The sequence below is a fragment of the Cebus imitator genome, unplaced genomic scaffold (assembly GCF_001604975.1).
Source record: "Cebus imitator isolate Cc_AM_T3 unplaced genomic scaffold, Cebus_imitator-1.0 Scaffold544, whole genome shotgun sequence".
NCBI classification, from domain to species: Eukaryota; Metazoa; Chordata; class Mammalia; order Primates; family Cebidae; genus Cebus; species Cebus imitator.
This window is the reverse complement of record NW_016107859.1, coordinates 259,972-276,490: the sequence shown is the minus strand read 5'-3', so window position 1 is coordinate 276,490 and position 16,519 is coordinate 259,972. Positions and strand designations below refer to the sequence as shown.

The window sequence follows — 16,519 nt, the reverse complement described above, 5'->3', positions numbered from 1 at the left end:
CCAGAGAGGGCCTGACAACTGCCTCAGGAATGGTGGTTGCAAATCTCTACTGAAAGCAATGTGTTGGAAGGTAGAAAGAATGGAGTCAGACTCAGGTGGAAAGGTGGTTCTTCCCTGTCTGGATGGTACCAAAAGAAAAATGATACCCACAAAACTTTTTGTACCAACAGTTTCTCTGGCCAAAATATTACACATACAGGGAGTTCCACAAAGAAGGGCCTTGGCTGCCTGGTTCCTAAATCCTGGGGGTATCCAGGTAGGGCTCTTCCTCCAGCCCAGCCCCAGGTAGACACACAGCACGGGTCCTCGAGCAGCAGGGGCCAGCACGTGTAATGACAGTCTGTATTACCTCCTTCTGACCTTCCCTGCCCAACAGGAGTGGGGACTCTAGGTTTTGTTTTTCCTCCCTGGGCAGCGGGTCATGCCTTATACCTGTGCAAACTATATTTTTCTCATTCATATTTCCCTAAACATTTTTATGTTATACAGAGACACTGAGTTATCTCGGGACACCATAACTGTATGCTTCTCCCACTTTAACAAAGGGTTTGTGGGAAAACAACATCTTAAGCTAAAATGATGCATCTCTAATGATAAAATATCTGGCTTCAAAGCAAGTATGAGGGGGAGAATTATGATGGGAAGGGGGGTGTTTCTGCAGGTGAAAAATCTCAAAACTGAATATCCCCTTCCCCTTACTTGGTCCCATGTGACTCTGAGTAGTCACAGCAAACCATCACCTTCCAGACAAAATGGGGGCAGTGCAGCCATATTTCTTCTAGTTTCATCTGCTGGGCAATCCTAGGCCCTCTCTAACCCCGTATCTCTAAGAGAGTGCTCGACTCTTGCCTTACCTATCAATGGCACTGAATCGGATGTTGCGGGCATGATCTCGGCCACAAGCAGCATGAAGACAGTAAGGGAGAGCAAGACTGTTATCCCTAAAACATAAACACACAGCAGTTCCTCAGACAGAACAGACGTAACAAGGGTTCAAAACCTGATACTCAAAGAACTAGGGAGGTGCTGGGGAGAATGTCATGGAATGCATGTTTTCCCTATGTATGGGCATGTGCATTTTCCTGGGGACAGTTCATGCCACTTATCAGAGTCCCAAAGGAGTCTCTTACTGAGACAAGTTCAGGACCCAGAATTTCAGAAGCATCAACTGAAAATCTTAACTTAGCACAATTCTCTCTCATATTCTTTGTTAAATATTATTGAGAAGTAGTTTCGTGTAACAGGAAAAAGAAAATCTGTAGTCAGGAGACCTGGTTTCAGGTCTTAAGTTTGCCACTCAGCTAGCTACATGACCTTACATATCACATTCAACCTTGCCGAACCTCATACTCAGAAGATATGGGTTTGGAAATGATTTCTACCATATGCTACATCTGATGTTTAGTCACTCTTTAAGACATTGAGAAACTCATTCCACCACTCGAAATCTTGGTTTTCTTAGCTTCATATGGGAATGATCATAAGAATTACACTGTACTGCAACATATAAACGCAAACTGATAACTGAGCTAAATTGTTCCCTTGATGACCAGTCACCATCAAGGAACAGGTGGGATGGCAAGAGGGAAGAAAGTATAGGCCCCTTGGGGCAAAATGGAACTGGACCCTCCCCATGCATCCCCTATCCTCTGAGGGTCCTCCAGTATTCTTAGGACCACACAGCCATCCAGTACGGAGCCTGAATCAGGGACCCCTGGTATCCTGGAGCCAGCCTGGGCTAGGAGGTCCATGTGGGATAAGCCTGGCAAGCCCCAGGAACCCTGATGGAGTCCTGTGCTGTCTGCTGTGAACCCTGCAGAGCTGACCTCAACTGAGGGCCTCCAGTCTTCAGACTCCACCCAGAGACCTGGTCACTCACCCAGGGAAATCTTCTCCCCAGAATCTGCAGGAAGCAGAAACACCAGCAGGGCGAGGGCGGAGATGAGTACGCAGGGGATGAGCAGGTTGAGGCCGTAGTAGAGGGTCCTGCGGCGCATGGTCACCGTGAAGGTGACGTCGGGGTAGGGCTCTTTGCAGCACTCATAGAACTTTTCGCTTCTCTTGCCAGGGATTCCTCCATAGGGGGGAGGAGAAAAGGAGCCATTGTTAGAATACAATACATTACTCTGTTGATTCAATGTGTATGCCACACGCAAGCATAGCTCTAAAGTTTGCAAAGTGCTTAAAAAAAAAGGGGGGGGGCGTAATTAGCTTGAATAAAACCTTGTTGATTTACTATAGGGTTAAGAGTATCTTAGTGATAACTGGGCAAATCGGTAGACATTCTTTTGATGGATTGGAAACATACAATTATAAATAATACATTACCAATTTTACACTGTTATAAATGTAATCATTGTTTTTCTACTTAAAGTGATCAAATACAAGTTCCCATCAGCTGAAATTTGCTGTTCAACTTGCTTTTAGAAATGGAGTGGATCTGAATAACACAGGGATCTCCATTCTCACACTAGTTTGTTGAAATGCGTCCTCACTCTAGTTGCCAGTTCCTCTTGGAAAGCATGGCATATCCTGTTTTCTGTTTCTCCTCCTAGAGCTCTCACTCAATTATGGAGACTACTGCAAAATTCAATAAATGCTCACACCAAAAAGGACAGTGGAAAATCCCAAACTGTTAAAGCTTGCCCAGGAATAGAAAAGCTTTCTTCCAGGCTGTTCATCTCATGGCTTACCCACGAGGTCCCATTCTCCATTGGGGATATAGCCACTGATATCTGCATCCTGCATCTGCAGATCCAAGGACCAGCCTCCATAAGACCAGGACCCGAACTTCAATTTGCAATGCTGTACATCAAAGGGAAACCAGCGTACATCGATGTAGCAGGAACTCTTGAATATGCCTGTGTGGGTGATGGAAACGGAAGCTGGCTGAGATGTGCTCAAAATACACAGCAGTTCCTTCAGGCGGTTCCACCCCTCCACAATGCAGATAACCCAGGTCACAGAAAACGGAATCTGTTTTTCTATTTATTTACTTGTGAAATCTTTAAAACAGAATCTCAGCTAAGCATCGCTGTCTTTTGAAATCCAAACATAACACTGACGTGCTCTGTCAAAGACTGTTCTGTGGACTTTTCGTGCAAAAAGTTAGCTCTATAATCTTGTATTTACCATGAGCATCTTCTGATTCTAAATAATAGAAGAATGCAAAATATCTCAGAGAAGTTGATAACTAGGATGAGGTTAGAAACAGAATCTAAAAGGGGTGTGTGTGTGTGTTTGATGCAGAGTGAGGAAGGCATTTTCTGTAGGTTAAATATGGGAGAACACATGATTATCTAGAAATTTAATCCAGAATTCTAGTTAAAGCTAGAATTTTAACTCATTTAAATTCTAGATCAAGAACAGAACAAGCTGGGCACAGGGTCTCATGCCCGTAATCCCAGTGACTTGGGACACTGAGGTGGTAAGATCACTTGAGCCTAGGAGTTTGAGACTGGACTGGCAACATAGTGAGACTTCACCTCTCATAAAAAAATTAGCTGGGTGAGGTGGTGCATGCCTGTAGTCCCAGCTACTCAGGAGGCTAAGGCAGGAGGACTGCTTGAACCCAGGAGTTTGAGGCTAAAGTGAAGTGAGCTATGATTAAGCCCCTGCACTCCAGCCTGGGAAACACACCTAGAACCTGCCTCTAAGAAAAGAAGTTAAAAAGAATAAGAAGTGATAGGTTTAAGCAGAAGAGATGGTGCTTGAAGGAAGAGTTTCCACTGAAAAGGGCTATTCCAGGCTGGGACACGTTGGAAGTGAATTTCACAGAGGGCCACAGGGAGGAAACCAGAAGAGGCTACTCCAGTTATTCACACCCATGTGCTCTTCCCAGCCCAGAGCAAGGCTGCATGGTACAAGAAGACAGGCACAGACTCAGTGTCCCAGTGCTCCTGGGGCAGGGCTGGCACTCTGCAAACTTCTGCTACTGAATTACAGAAAGAATGCATGGAGGAAAGGCCTCAATGGCCTTGCAAATAAGGACCCCACCCTACCATCAAATTGAGAAAAGATGCCCATTTTGTCCCCTGAACTCCCTAAGTATGATTTCCATCCTCACACAAAATGTTCATAGGAATCCGGAATCATCACAGACACTCCCCTCCATTAATGACTGGATCCCCAAAACACACACTGTCTGCCAGTTAGAAAGCTGTGTAACCTCATGAGTCCTTTTCTACAAAGTGGCCCAAGATAGAGAATTTCTAGACAGAAAGCAGATCAACGGTTGCTGCTAGTGGGAATGGGAATTAACTGCATACAAGCGAAAGGGATCTTTGTGGGGTGATGGGAATGTTCTAAAACTAGACTGTGGTAATGGTTGCATAATTCTGTAAATATACTAAAAATTGTTGAATCGTGTACTTAAAATGCATGATATGTAAATTTTATCTCAATAAAGCTGTTAAAAAATAAACACATGAAATGAGGGAAAAGTCATGTTATGATCAAGTCTCTATTTCAAAGCTTGAACTCCAAACCTTCTTTTCCACCCATGCCCCTCTAACTGCAGAAAGGGCAGCATCCTGGGACTAGTTCCACACCCCCAGGGTGCAGGTGGGGGTCCCAAACCAGGCAGCTCTGGGCCTTTCCTACCAGTGGAAGGACGCCCCTCATGGTCACAGGACAATGTGTCCTGTCCTCACCAGGATCCAGGGCCACTGCGGTGGGGAGATAGCCCCAGCTGTGGTGGCTGCACTCAGGCAGCTAGAGGCTTGGGGTGCCGCTCCAGCAGCTGAAAATAGCCTCAGCCTTCCAAACAACCTGCAGCAGCATCTTCTACACTGGTGACTATCCAAGGCTGTTTTCTAAAATAGCCCTCAGAACAGAAGCTGCAGCATGCAGGCCACGTAAGAAAGACCTTGGGAGTGACGGAAGGCTCCCCTGACTGCCCCCATCTGCAAGGAGCCTGCTGTAGCAGGAAACACCAGGGCTAGCAGGAAAGCGGATGCTGCAAGAAGCCTGAACAGCTGAACTTCTTCAGTCTGTTCCAACATTATGGGAGGTGCTACCACTGACAGGTTCACTCACTTCTTTGTTCATTCAGGGGTGGATGCTAAGGTGAGCAAAGGCGGACTCTGACCCCAGGATGCTTGTCACCGGCTGACAGGGAGGGCGCGCAGATGGCAACCCAGAAGGCAGAGCCCGCCTAGCCGAGGCAGTGTGGTGAGTGCGGGCGTGTCTCCGCGGTGGTGTGAGATGTGTATTACAGTGTGTAGTGTGAGTCTGAGAGTGTATGAGGTGTGTATGTGGTGTGACACATGTAAGTGTGTGGGGCGTGTGTATGATAACGTGTGGTGTGAGATGCATATGTGCATGTGAGAGTTTAGCTGATGTGAGAATGTGAGGTGTGTGGGGGTACATGAGTGTGTAGGAGTGTGTGTGATGTCTGCCTGTATGTGAGCATGGAAGCGTAAGTGTGTGGTGCATGTGTATGAGTGTGTGGTGAATGTGAGACTGTATGAGGTATATGTGTGTGAAAGTAGGTGTGGTATGAGCATGTGTGTGGTATGTGAGTGGTGTGAGTATATCTGGTTTGAGTGTGTGTGTGTGCATGTGTGAGTGGTGCTTGTATGGTATATGTGTCAGTGGCGCGTGTGTGTGGTGTCTGCACGTGAGTGGTGTGTGTGTCTGTGGCATGTATACGTATGTGTGGTGTGTCTGGGTATGTGTGAGGGGTGTATGTATCTGTATAAGTGTGTGTGCAAGTGTGAAGGATGTGTGTGAGTGGCATGTGTGTACATGTCTGTGGTATGTATATGTGTGTGTGGTTTGTGTGAGTGGTGTATCTGTGTGTGCATGTGTGTGATGGGTGTGAGTGGTGTATCTGTGTGTGCATGTGTGTATGCATGGGGGTGTGTGTGGTGAGTGGTGTGTATGAGAGATGTGTGTGAGGGGTGTATGTGTAAGTGCTGTGTAAGAGGTGTCTGTGTGTGGTGTGAGTGGTGTGTAAATGGTGTGAGTGCTGTGTTAGTGGTGTCAGTGGTGTATGTGTGTGAGTGGTATGTATGGAGTGGTGAGTGGCTGTGTGTGAGTGGTGTGTGTGAGGGGTGTGTGAGTGGTGTGATTGTGTGAGTGGTGTGTGTGAGTAGCACGTGAGTGGTGGGCGTGTGAGTGGTGTGTGTGTGTGTGGTGTGAGTGGTGTGTGTGAGGGGTATGTGAGTGGTGTGATTGTGTGAGTGGTATGTATGGAGTGGTGAGTGGCTGTGTGTGAGTGCTGTGTGTGAGTAGTGTGTGAGTGGTGTGTGTGTGACTGCGTGTGAATGGTGTGAGTGGTGTGTGTGAGGGATGTATGAGTGGTGTGTGATTGTGAGTAGTGTGTGTGTAAGTAGTGTGAGTGGTGTGTGTATGAGTGGTGTATGAGCAGTGTGTGAGTGGTGTGTTAGTGGTGTCAGTGGTGTATGTGTGTCAGTGGTATGCATGGAGTGGTGAGCGGCTGTGTGTGAGTGGTGTGTGTGAGTAGTGTGTGAGTGGTGTATGACTGTGAGTAGTGTGTGAGTGGTGTGTGTGAGGGGTGTGTGAGTGGCGTGTGTGTGAAGGTGTCAGTGGTGTGTGAGGGGTGTATGAGTGGTGTGTCGTGAGTAATGTGTGTATGAGTAGTGTGAGTGGTGTGTGTGTGAGTGGTGTGTTAGTGGTGTCAGTGGTGTATGTGTGTGAGTGGTAAGCATGGAGTGGTGAGTGGCTGTGAGTGGTGTGTGTGAGTAGTGCGTGAGTGGTGTGATTGTGTGTGTGAGTAGTGTGTGAGTGGTGTGACTGTGAGTAGTGTGAGTGGTGTGTGTGTGAGTGGTGTGTATGTGATTGTGTGTGAATGGTGTGAGTGGTGTGTGTGAGGGATGTATGAGTGGTGTGTGATTGTGAGTAGTGTTTGTGAGTAGTGTGAGTGGTGTGTGTGTAAGTGGTGTGTGTATAAGTGGTGTATGAGTGGCGTGTGAGTGGTGTGTTAGTGGTGTCAGTGGTGTATGCGTGTGAGTGGTATGTATGGAGTGGTGAGTGGCTGTGTGAGTGGTGTGTGTGAGGGGTGTGTGATTGTGTGTGAGTTGTGTGTGTAAGTGGTGTATGTGAGTGATGTGATTGTAAGTAGTGTGTGATAGTGTGTGTGAGTTGTGTGTGAGGGGTGTGTGAGTGGTATGTGATTGTGAGTGGTGTGTGTGGTGTATGTGAGTGGTGTGTGTGGTGTATGTGAGTGGTGTGTGATAGTGTGTGTGTTAGTGTGTGAGTAGTGTGAGTAGTGTGTGAGTAGTGTGAGTAGTGTGTGAGTGGTGTGTGTGTGAGGAGTGTGTGGTGTGTGTGAGTGGTGTGTGTGTGGTATGTGTGGTGTATGTGAGTGGTATGTGAGTGTGTGCGAGTAGTGTGTGCGAGTAGTGTGTGTGGTGTGTGTTGAGGGGTGTGTGGTATGTGTGAGGGGTGTGTGAGTGGTGTGTGTGAGGGTGTGTGAGGTGTGTGTGTGAGTGGTAGTGAGGTATGGAGGTAATTGCAGGTTGCCTCTGAGCAGAAAGTTACAACAGCTGCAGTGTGGGAGATAACCCTAGAATAAATACATTAAAAATATTCTAAAAGATAAAAAACCCCAAGTGTTCATATCAATATACCAGCATACACCCTGCATGCACCTCAAGGCCCATCTCCCATGCTGTGTGAACTGGACTGAAAAGACGGGCTGGCGGGAAAGAAGCAACCTGGGAGCACTTAGCCGTGGAGGTGGAGAGAGGGAAGACATTGCTGGGAGAAGTCAGTCGCTAGCAAGCTCTCCCTTGAAACCACCAGACCTTGCCTGTAACCTGCACATGCTCTTTAGCGCACGCACTCAGGATCCTGGAACCGTCACATCCCACCCCTGCAGCTGGAGCGCTGCATTGTCAAGACACTGAGTCCCACGGGAAGGAGGATGGTGAGCTGGAACGGAGAAGCACAGCCTGGAGAGGTGGCCTGCAGGCTGGCAGGTGAGGTGGCCGCTGCCTGGCAAAGGAGCCTTGCTGTACTTGTGCATTGGCTTTAAGGCACACACGGCAGAAAATAAGGACCTATGACACGCACTGGCAAAGGCAGCTGGACTGAGACAAAGGAGGGGGATGGACTTCTAAGGGTAGAAAGCACATAGAAGCACAGAAGAGAGAAGAAGAGGTGGGAGTGAGCAGAGGCGAAGCAAAGAGCTGGTCCACCGCACAGGGGCATCCGCCAGACTGACACCCAAACTCGCTTCAATCTTCTAACTGCAAGAAGACAAAGGAAGTGCAGCTTACCTGGAGGCAGGTACTGGCAGTGCCCGGAAGAATTCACCAAGACGTTGGTGTGGAATGTGGCGTCAAAGCGCTCATCGGCACTAGAAACAGGAAAAGGACTGCATGAGCCAGTGCCACCAGGCTGCAGATTTCCCGAAGCCCTGGGGTCTGTCTTCGCTGGAGTAGCAGAGGCCTTGAGAGGGGCCCCTGTCTGTCCTCACAGCCCCACACCCCACCTGAGAGCACCACTGGGGCTGGCCTGGGAGATATTCGAGGAGCATAGCTGGGAAGGAGCCAGTGTCCACCTCCATTTCCATTTTCACACTGCACTGTGATTTTTCTCACACTGTATACAAAATAAAGCTCTTAAACAAAGTGAAACCTGTAAACAACTTTGGAGGACATTGGAAGTTGCGATATTTTCATGACAGCTAGAAGAGAGGGTGGGGGAAGCATACTGCCACCCAGCACGCCCCATGGGGCAGGGATTTTCACTCGCTGTGCTCAGAGCTCTAGTTCCCACCTCTTGAAGGGGCCCACACTTGGTTAGTGCTTCACATTTACATCTTCAATGACGGAAACTGTAGGTGCAGGGGGGAGATGGACACCACAACCCCAGAGGGTTCCCGGCTCCACAGTTAGTGATGAAAAGGAGAGTGGGTGAAGACAACAGAATTAAGCATGAGTTTTAGATGGACACACCTCTGCACCTCCCCAGCCTATGTTCCAGCCTCCTGCAGCCAGGAGTTAACAACTGGGCTAAAGGACACACATATACACACACAACTGGGCTAACGGACACACACACACACACACACACAGCAGCAGCAGCAGCAGCAGCAGCAATTACACCAACAGCCTGTACTAGCCTTGTCTTCTATTTTCTGGATTCCAATGCATTGACATCTGGGGCCTTGCTGACTCTGGAGAGACCCTGAAGGGATTGTCAATTCACTGAGAGAGTAAACAACTCCAGCCTTTCAAACACAAATCAATCAATCCAGAACTGCCACCCAAAGACATCCTTTATCAGGCTGTCACACAGGGGTTGACCCCAGTCCTGCCCTCATCACCACAGGACCAGGTACCAGCCAAGCAGGGAGAGTCCCTATGCCCCAGGGCCTGCTGACCTTATTCTAAGGAGCCAATCCTAAGCCTGAGCCTGCAGGTCCTGCTCCTCCCTTCCTTCCTGCAGAAGCCACAATGAAGGAGGGCTCGTGCTCTGCCTCCCGCGTGGCCCTAGAGCTTCCCTGTATCCTCTTATGCTGCGCTGTACTTCTGCTTCCAAGGAACTGTGAGTAAAACCATTTTCCTTCAAGACAGTCACTTCTGTGTTTGAGTGTCTCACCATGCCTGATTAAAGCCAGCCCCAGGTACCCTTAAAACACAGCCCTACAGGTAAAGAGAAATAAACCACCTCAAGAAAACACAGGCAGCCAGTCAAGGTAGCAGCACCCCAGAGTAAAGCTCCCCTCATTTTAGCCACCGTGGCCCTTGCAGGAGCTGCCCACGACTACGAGCCTCAAGCCTCAGGGAGCCTCTCCCATGTCTGAGACCCTCCCAAGGGGAAACTCAGAATCACAGATACCGGAGGACAGTCTCCAGCATGTGACACACAATGGAGGGCACACACCAAGAAAGATCCAAGAAGAATGAGTCAATGAAAAGAAGAAAAAAAACCCTTCTTAAAAAAGGCCAGGTGCAGTGGCTCACGCCTGTAATCCCAGCACTTTGGGAAGCCAAGGCTGGCAGATCATGAGGTCAAGAGATCGAGACCATCCTGGCCAACATGGTGAAACCGCATCTCTACTAAAAAAAAATATACAAGAATTAGCTGGGAGTGGTGGTGGGCGCCTGTAGTCCCAGCTACTCAGGAGACTGAGGCAGGAGAATCACTTGAACCTGGGAGGCAGAGGTTGCAGTGAGCTGAGATTGTGCTACTGCACTCCAGCCTGGTGAAAGAGCAAATGTCCATCTCAAAAAACAAACAAAAAAAAGTAACGTCCTCACAAAATTCAACAGGATGTCACAATTAGTTAGAAAAACAGAGAGCAAATGGAAATTAAAGGTATGATTTATGAAATAGCTTTTTGTGAGTGGGCAGGAGGCTTGGCTGATAGAAATCACAGAGATGAAATGTAGCACAGAAAGAAGATGGCGCAGAGGACAAAGGCGGGGCAATCTCAGCTCACTCACAGAAGCCCCATCCGGGAGAGGGGGAGGGAGAAAATTACCCAAGAAATAACACAAAGACACTTCTCACAGCAGAAAAACCACACAGGCATGAAGGCAAAAAAAAAAAAAGTTTTCAAGGACATTAAGGCCTTGAAGAGCTTGTTCCCAACATATATTTTCTTGGTCAGTTTTGGAACAATGAGAGAGAAAACTGAGAAAGAGGAAATACACTTTTAGACTAAACCTGGAGATCGATAAAAGAGATTTAGATGATGAGTTGTGCAGGAGGCCTAGAAAAGAGTGGGTCCAAATCCCAGCAAGACCTTCAGGTCCTCAGGATGGAACCAAATGGGTTCAGGGCAAGAAAGAAGAGATATACTGAACTGAAAAATATGATGGACTTGATTCAGGACACATTTTTTGAAGTTCTTGGAATAAGAAAAAGGCAACCAGAAACTCTAGGAAAAAATAAATAATTGTATAAAGAAGTCATGATTTGAATTTGAATATGAAACAAAAAATGTAATGAAGTTTAAGGGAAGGAAGAAAGGGGAGAAGGGGGGAAACGGCGAGAGAGTGGAGAGAGACGGAGAGAGGCGGGAGCGAAGCTGTCATGAAAGGACACATACGTCCCCCCTTACTTCCAAACACACTAGGGAAAGAGAGAGGAGGAGGTAGGACCAACATGTAAATATTCTTTGCTGGACTGTAGCCTGTATCTGACTGTTAATGAATCACCTTCTGAACAGTGATTGAGCACAAAATAGCCGAAAATGTGGACCTGCACAACCTCACTCTGGATAGTTTCATGATCTTCAAGCTAGGTTCTTCGGAGCCCTGAGATCCTGCGGAGGCACCTCAAGGTTTCTGAAAATATTCACCTCCAATATTTTAGTTCCTTCGGATTTGAAAATAGTAATAAAAGTCACACACTCAAATGACTATTAACAAAATTTTAACTCTTAGAGACTACCATTATGTTCATTTATGTGTCCTGTTTAACTTCTTTTTGCCTGAAAGTTAAACTAAAGTCTATCTGGCCATGAATGTGCACATATTTGAATCTCTTATAAAGGAGTCACTGCACAAGATTTCAGTTTTTCATAAAAAATTAAGTCTATGCTTCCAATTACATGGCATCTAACCCGCACGGGATGTGGGATGCGTTCCTCCATCAATCACTCTCAGCAGCAGCAACATAGAAAGCATGGCTGGACACAGTGGTTCACGCCTATAATATTAGCACTTTGGGAGGCCCAGAGGGGAGGATTATTTGAAGCCAGGAGCTGGAGACCTGCCTGAGCAACAAAGCAAGACCCCATCTCTACAAAAACAAAACATAAAGAAAATCAGTACGGTGGTATGAGCTTATAGTTCCAGCTACTCGGGAGGCTGAGGCAGGAGGATTAGTTGAGTCCAGGAGTTTAAGACTACAGAGCTATGTTTGCACCACTGCATGCCAGCCTAGGACACAGAGTGAGACCCTGTCTCTAATAAAAGAAAATAAATATATAAAAATATTTTTGAAATAAAAATAAATTTAAAATGTTAAGAGAATAGTGTGGTTTGATACATGTTATGGGGAACAAAGTTTTGCTTATTTTAAGCTTGGGTTTCTTCCTGTCTGATTTTCATATTTATAATCAAGATGGAACATCTGTTAGATCAGTGATTTAACTCTGAAAAAAAAGTTCCTACAAGCCTTTCTTTCAAGCATTTGGATCAATTTAATTGAAGAGACTCTCGAGATCACAAGGCAAATAGGTAAAAACAAGATAAAAAACTGTTGCTATTAGCAACAGCTTACCTATGTGACTCAGTGATTTGTGACTCAGTGATTTCTGAATGTTGTTCATCCAGACAGAATATTGAGCTACAGGAAATTGTAACACATAAATGTTATCAAAATCCAAATCTTAATACCCATGATGGTAGTTTTATGCTTCTTTCCCATAGGTAAATTGATTTTATAATAATATAAAAGTAAACTCTTGTGATGGATTTGTGCTAATACTACTTTACCTGTTTTGAGCATTAGGGGTGGAGATAAGATGGGTTTGAAGAAAGACCCTGTTGCTAAAAACTGAGTAAGAAAACAGTGATCTAAGGTGGGAACTGAAGAACCTCAGAAATATGAGTGGCCAGAACTCCTACGAGGACCACAGTGGCCACGGCGCAGGCAGAGCTTCCCCAGGGATGCCCAACAGATGCCAGTCAACAGCGACCACATCACCAGTGCTGGGCAGCCCTGTGTGGGCAAACACCCATAACCGTGGAAACAGGGGTGGGGCTGCAGGGATTCATTCTCCCTTGCTCCTCTTCTGTGTGTATTTAAACTGCTCTGTATTAAATAATTTGAAAATGGTCAATTATATACTTTTCTTCACTACTAGAAGACATCGTGCATCTGCAGGGTTCTTGAGGATGCCACCCTGTGGCCTCTCCGTCCTTGCAGGAGCTGCCTTTCTCTGGCTGCCTTTGTCCTCCCCCAGCCAGCAATGACCAGAGGTCACTCTTGCTGTGAGGGGAGCTCTGAGCCCTACCCCTACCACGGAGGGGGTGACTGAGGCAAATTTAACTCAAACATGTAGGATGCAAGCTCCATGTCCTTAGCGGGGGTAGGAGGAGGAGAGGTGTCTGCACAGGCGCTAAAGGATAGGCAGAGCTCCTGGAGATGGAAACAGAGGTGGACAGGCCCCCGGCAGAGGGCACAGTGGGATCACACACCTGGAGATAAAACAGAACGAGGGAGGTTCCAGGAAGGTCTGACTTGTCTGGATCATGGCATCTGCCTGCACCATGTTGCCCTGAGCAGTGAGGCTGGAAAGAGGGCTTGGGAGCAAACAACTGCTTAGCCTCCCAGGGGGGGCTCAGGAGCCCAATCCTTATGGGATTATAAGTTGTGCTTTCAGACGTCAATGGCAGTATAGGCAGGGGGAGCCCCTGGGGCACAGGTGGACCCTGTGGGTCTGCAATCACACCTGTCCTTCCTCCACATCCCCTGGGGTCCTCGCACACTGGTGCCTGGTCTATCCCTGCAGAGCTGCTGACCCTGGAAGAAGAGCCCTCTGATCCCAGGCTCAGTCTTGCCTCCTGCCTCAGTCAGCTCTGTAGCATCAACCTCCACTGCTGAGCACGGGAGGCCTCAACCCTAAGCCAGAAAAGAAGGAAGTAACTGTGCCTTTACAGAGAAGGCATCATCTGACCCAGAAGCCCAACTCTTAGAACCTTGCAAGGAAAAGCCAGGGCAGCCCAGCCATCCAACAAGCCCAGCAAGACCAATTCCCAACAGGGCATGTGTTCACCAGGATGGGCCTTTGCATTGAGGTGAAGATGAATAATAATATGATAATAATAATAAGAAATCCAGGCACTCTGTACTGCTGCAAAGAAAATGCTACACATGAGTTCAGAATGACCCTAAACAGGAAGGTCTCATGTGAAATCAGTGCCATTCCCTGTGAGCTCTCAGCAACCTTGAAAGACTGAGAGAGAGAAAGGTAGGAGAGATGAAGGTGAAATCTATCCAAAAAGGAAGGGAGGAGGCAGGATGATGCTCGTCTATCTGATCTAAGGTGTCATTTACTTTAAATCTCTCAAGAAAGGAAAAATAAAACCTGCCAACTCCCCAATTCCATGTGAAGATACTACTGATGGGAGGAATGCCTGGATTACAGAGGGAAAGCAAGGCTGTTGAGAATGGGTGAATTTTCTGAATAGAAAACAGACAGAGAGAGAGAGACACCCTGCCATAGATCTTTTGATTTAGTTCTATATTTTATTCTAAAATATTGGCTGCAACTACCAATGTGGCCTGTCATAGTCCATGACCAAAAAAGTCTTGAATAGAATCAAACTTTTATGGTCATTTCTACCTGCCAGAGATTCTAGGAAAAGCAGAAGTCTGAGGTACCAGGAGGAGGCTTCCAGAAAGATGCATTCAAGATCCTTCTTTTTTTAAAAAAATAAGTAGTTATTTACTTACTTATATTATTTGTTCATTTATTTATTTATTTTGAGACAGGGTCATGCTCTGTCACCCACGCTGGAGTGTAGGGGTGCATCATGGTTCACTGGAGTCTCGAACTTCTGGGCTCAAGCCAACCTTCTGCCTCAGCTTCCTGGTAGCTAGACTGCAGGCACATGCTATCTCTTCATATTTTGATTTTTATTTTAGATTAAGGGGTACATGTGCAGGTTGGTCACATGGGCATATTACATGTGATGCTGAAGTTTGGGGTATAATTGATTCTATTGCCCAGTAGTGAGCATAATATCCAACAGTTTTTCAACCCTGGCCCCCTCCTCCGTCCCCCCACAGTAGTCTCCTGTGTTGCCATCTTTATGTCCATGAGTACTCAGTCTTTTCTTCATCCACTGATTTGCACATTAAATTGAATATAACATGGGATATTATAACAACTGGATATGACATAGGATGGATTACAACAGTGCTATAAATAACATGGGATAAGATTAATGCAGCAGATATTCAACTTCCAGACTCCCTATGTTTGTTCCTTGGGTTACTTGTCTACCTCCGACCCAGCAAAACATCATCTTTCTTTTTTTTTTTTTGAGATGGATCCTCGCTCTGTTGCCTGGCTGAAGTGCAGTGGCGCGATCTCGGCTCACTGCAACCTCTGCCTCCCAGGTTCAGGTGCCTGGTTCAGGTTTAGGCAGATACCACCATGCCCAGCTAAGTTTTATATTTTTAGTAGAGATGGGGTTTCACCATGTTGGCCAGGATGGTCTCGATCTCTTGACCTTGTGATGCATCCACCTCGGCCTCCCAAAGTGCTGGGATTACAGATGTAATCTGGGATCACAGATGTGAGCCACTGTGCCCAGCCTACAAAACATCATCTTCATCCTTACAGCATTAGGAAAGTGTTGCATTTGGCATAGAAAGTCCCCCAACTTGGTTCTTTTTCTGTAAAATTGTCTTACTTTACTATCCTTGCTCATTACTGACCCTTTGCTCATCATTGTAAATTTTAAATTTACTTGTACAGTCTCATGAAGTCCCTGTTGAGACTTTAGCTGGAATCACATTAAATTTAGTTAGAATCACATTAATCATATTCAATTATTTTGGAATAATTTGATATCTTTATCGTATTGAGTTTTCCCAGGCATAAATGTGATACAACTCAACATCTATGTCGATCGTTCTTAAATTTATTTTTTGGTACTTGTTAACACCTGCAGATATTGAAAATAAAATTTGTGAAATTACATTTTTAAATTATTTGTTGTAAGAATATAGAAATACATTTGACCTTTTATAGATCTTGTTTTGTATCAGACATATTTTTTCTAGACAGTATCTAGGGATTTTCTAAGTTAAAACATATGATATGACCTATAAATGATGATAAATTAGTTTATTCCATTCTCATCCATAAATATTTTATTTTACTTGTATTACAATTGAAATTCATATAATCACTAAAATATTTTTAAAGAGTGATGACATTGATATTCTTATCTAGTTCTACATTTAGAAACTTCTAATGTTTCAACGTTAAGTGAGATCCTATGTCAGGTTAGGGGAAACTTCTTCCAATTACAAATGGGTTTTAAATAACATCAACTGATTTTTCTCTATCAGAATGATCATTTATTTTTTCTGCTTCATTCTTTTAATGGACTTTTTGAAAGTTAAGAAAACTGGACATTCCTAACAGAAACCTAAACTTGTTAGGATTTATTTTTAAATTATTGCTAGATTTCGGTATGCTGATATTTTAGTTAAGACTTATATATTTATGTTCATAATAGTATTTTATGCTAGGTGGAACTTGCCTGTAAACCGATCCTGTTAAATTTCTTTTTTAAAACATATTGATCAAATGAATGAAAAGATGAGCTACAGATTGGGAGAAAATATTTGCAAAACACATATCTAATAACAGACTGTAATCCAAAATACACAAAGAACTCTTAAAACTCAGCAATAAGAAAATGAACAATCCAATTAAAAAATGGGCCAGGCCAGATGCAGTGGCTCACACCTGTAATCCTAGTACTTTGGGAGGCCGAGGTAGGTGATTTGCCTGAGCTCAGGAGTTCGAGACCAGCCTAGGCAATATGGTGAAACCTCGTCTCTACTAAAA

At 45.6% G+C, this 16,519-nt stretch overlaps 1 protein-coding gene across 1 annotated transcript in view; it reads right to left on the bottom strand.

Moving 5' to 3' along the window:
• Positions 1-16,519, bottom strand: part of CHRNA7 (cholinergic receptor nicotinic alpha 7 subunit) — a 125,870-nt gene that overhangs the window by 10,678 nt on the left and 98,673 nt on the right. The window contains exons 5-8 of the mRNA XM_017515243.2: positions 8,247-8,326; positions 2,694-2,861; positions 1,880-2,074; positions 855-941 (exon numbers count right to left, since the gene is read on the bottom strand). Coding sequence (XP_017370732.1) covers positions 855-941; positions 1,880-2,074; positions 2,694-2,861; positions 8,247-8,326 — 530 coding nt within the window. The remainder of the gene's footprint in view (positions 1-854; positions 942-1,879; positions 2,075-2,693; positions 2,862-8,246; positions 8,327-16,519) is intronic.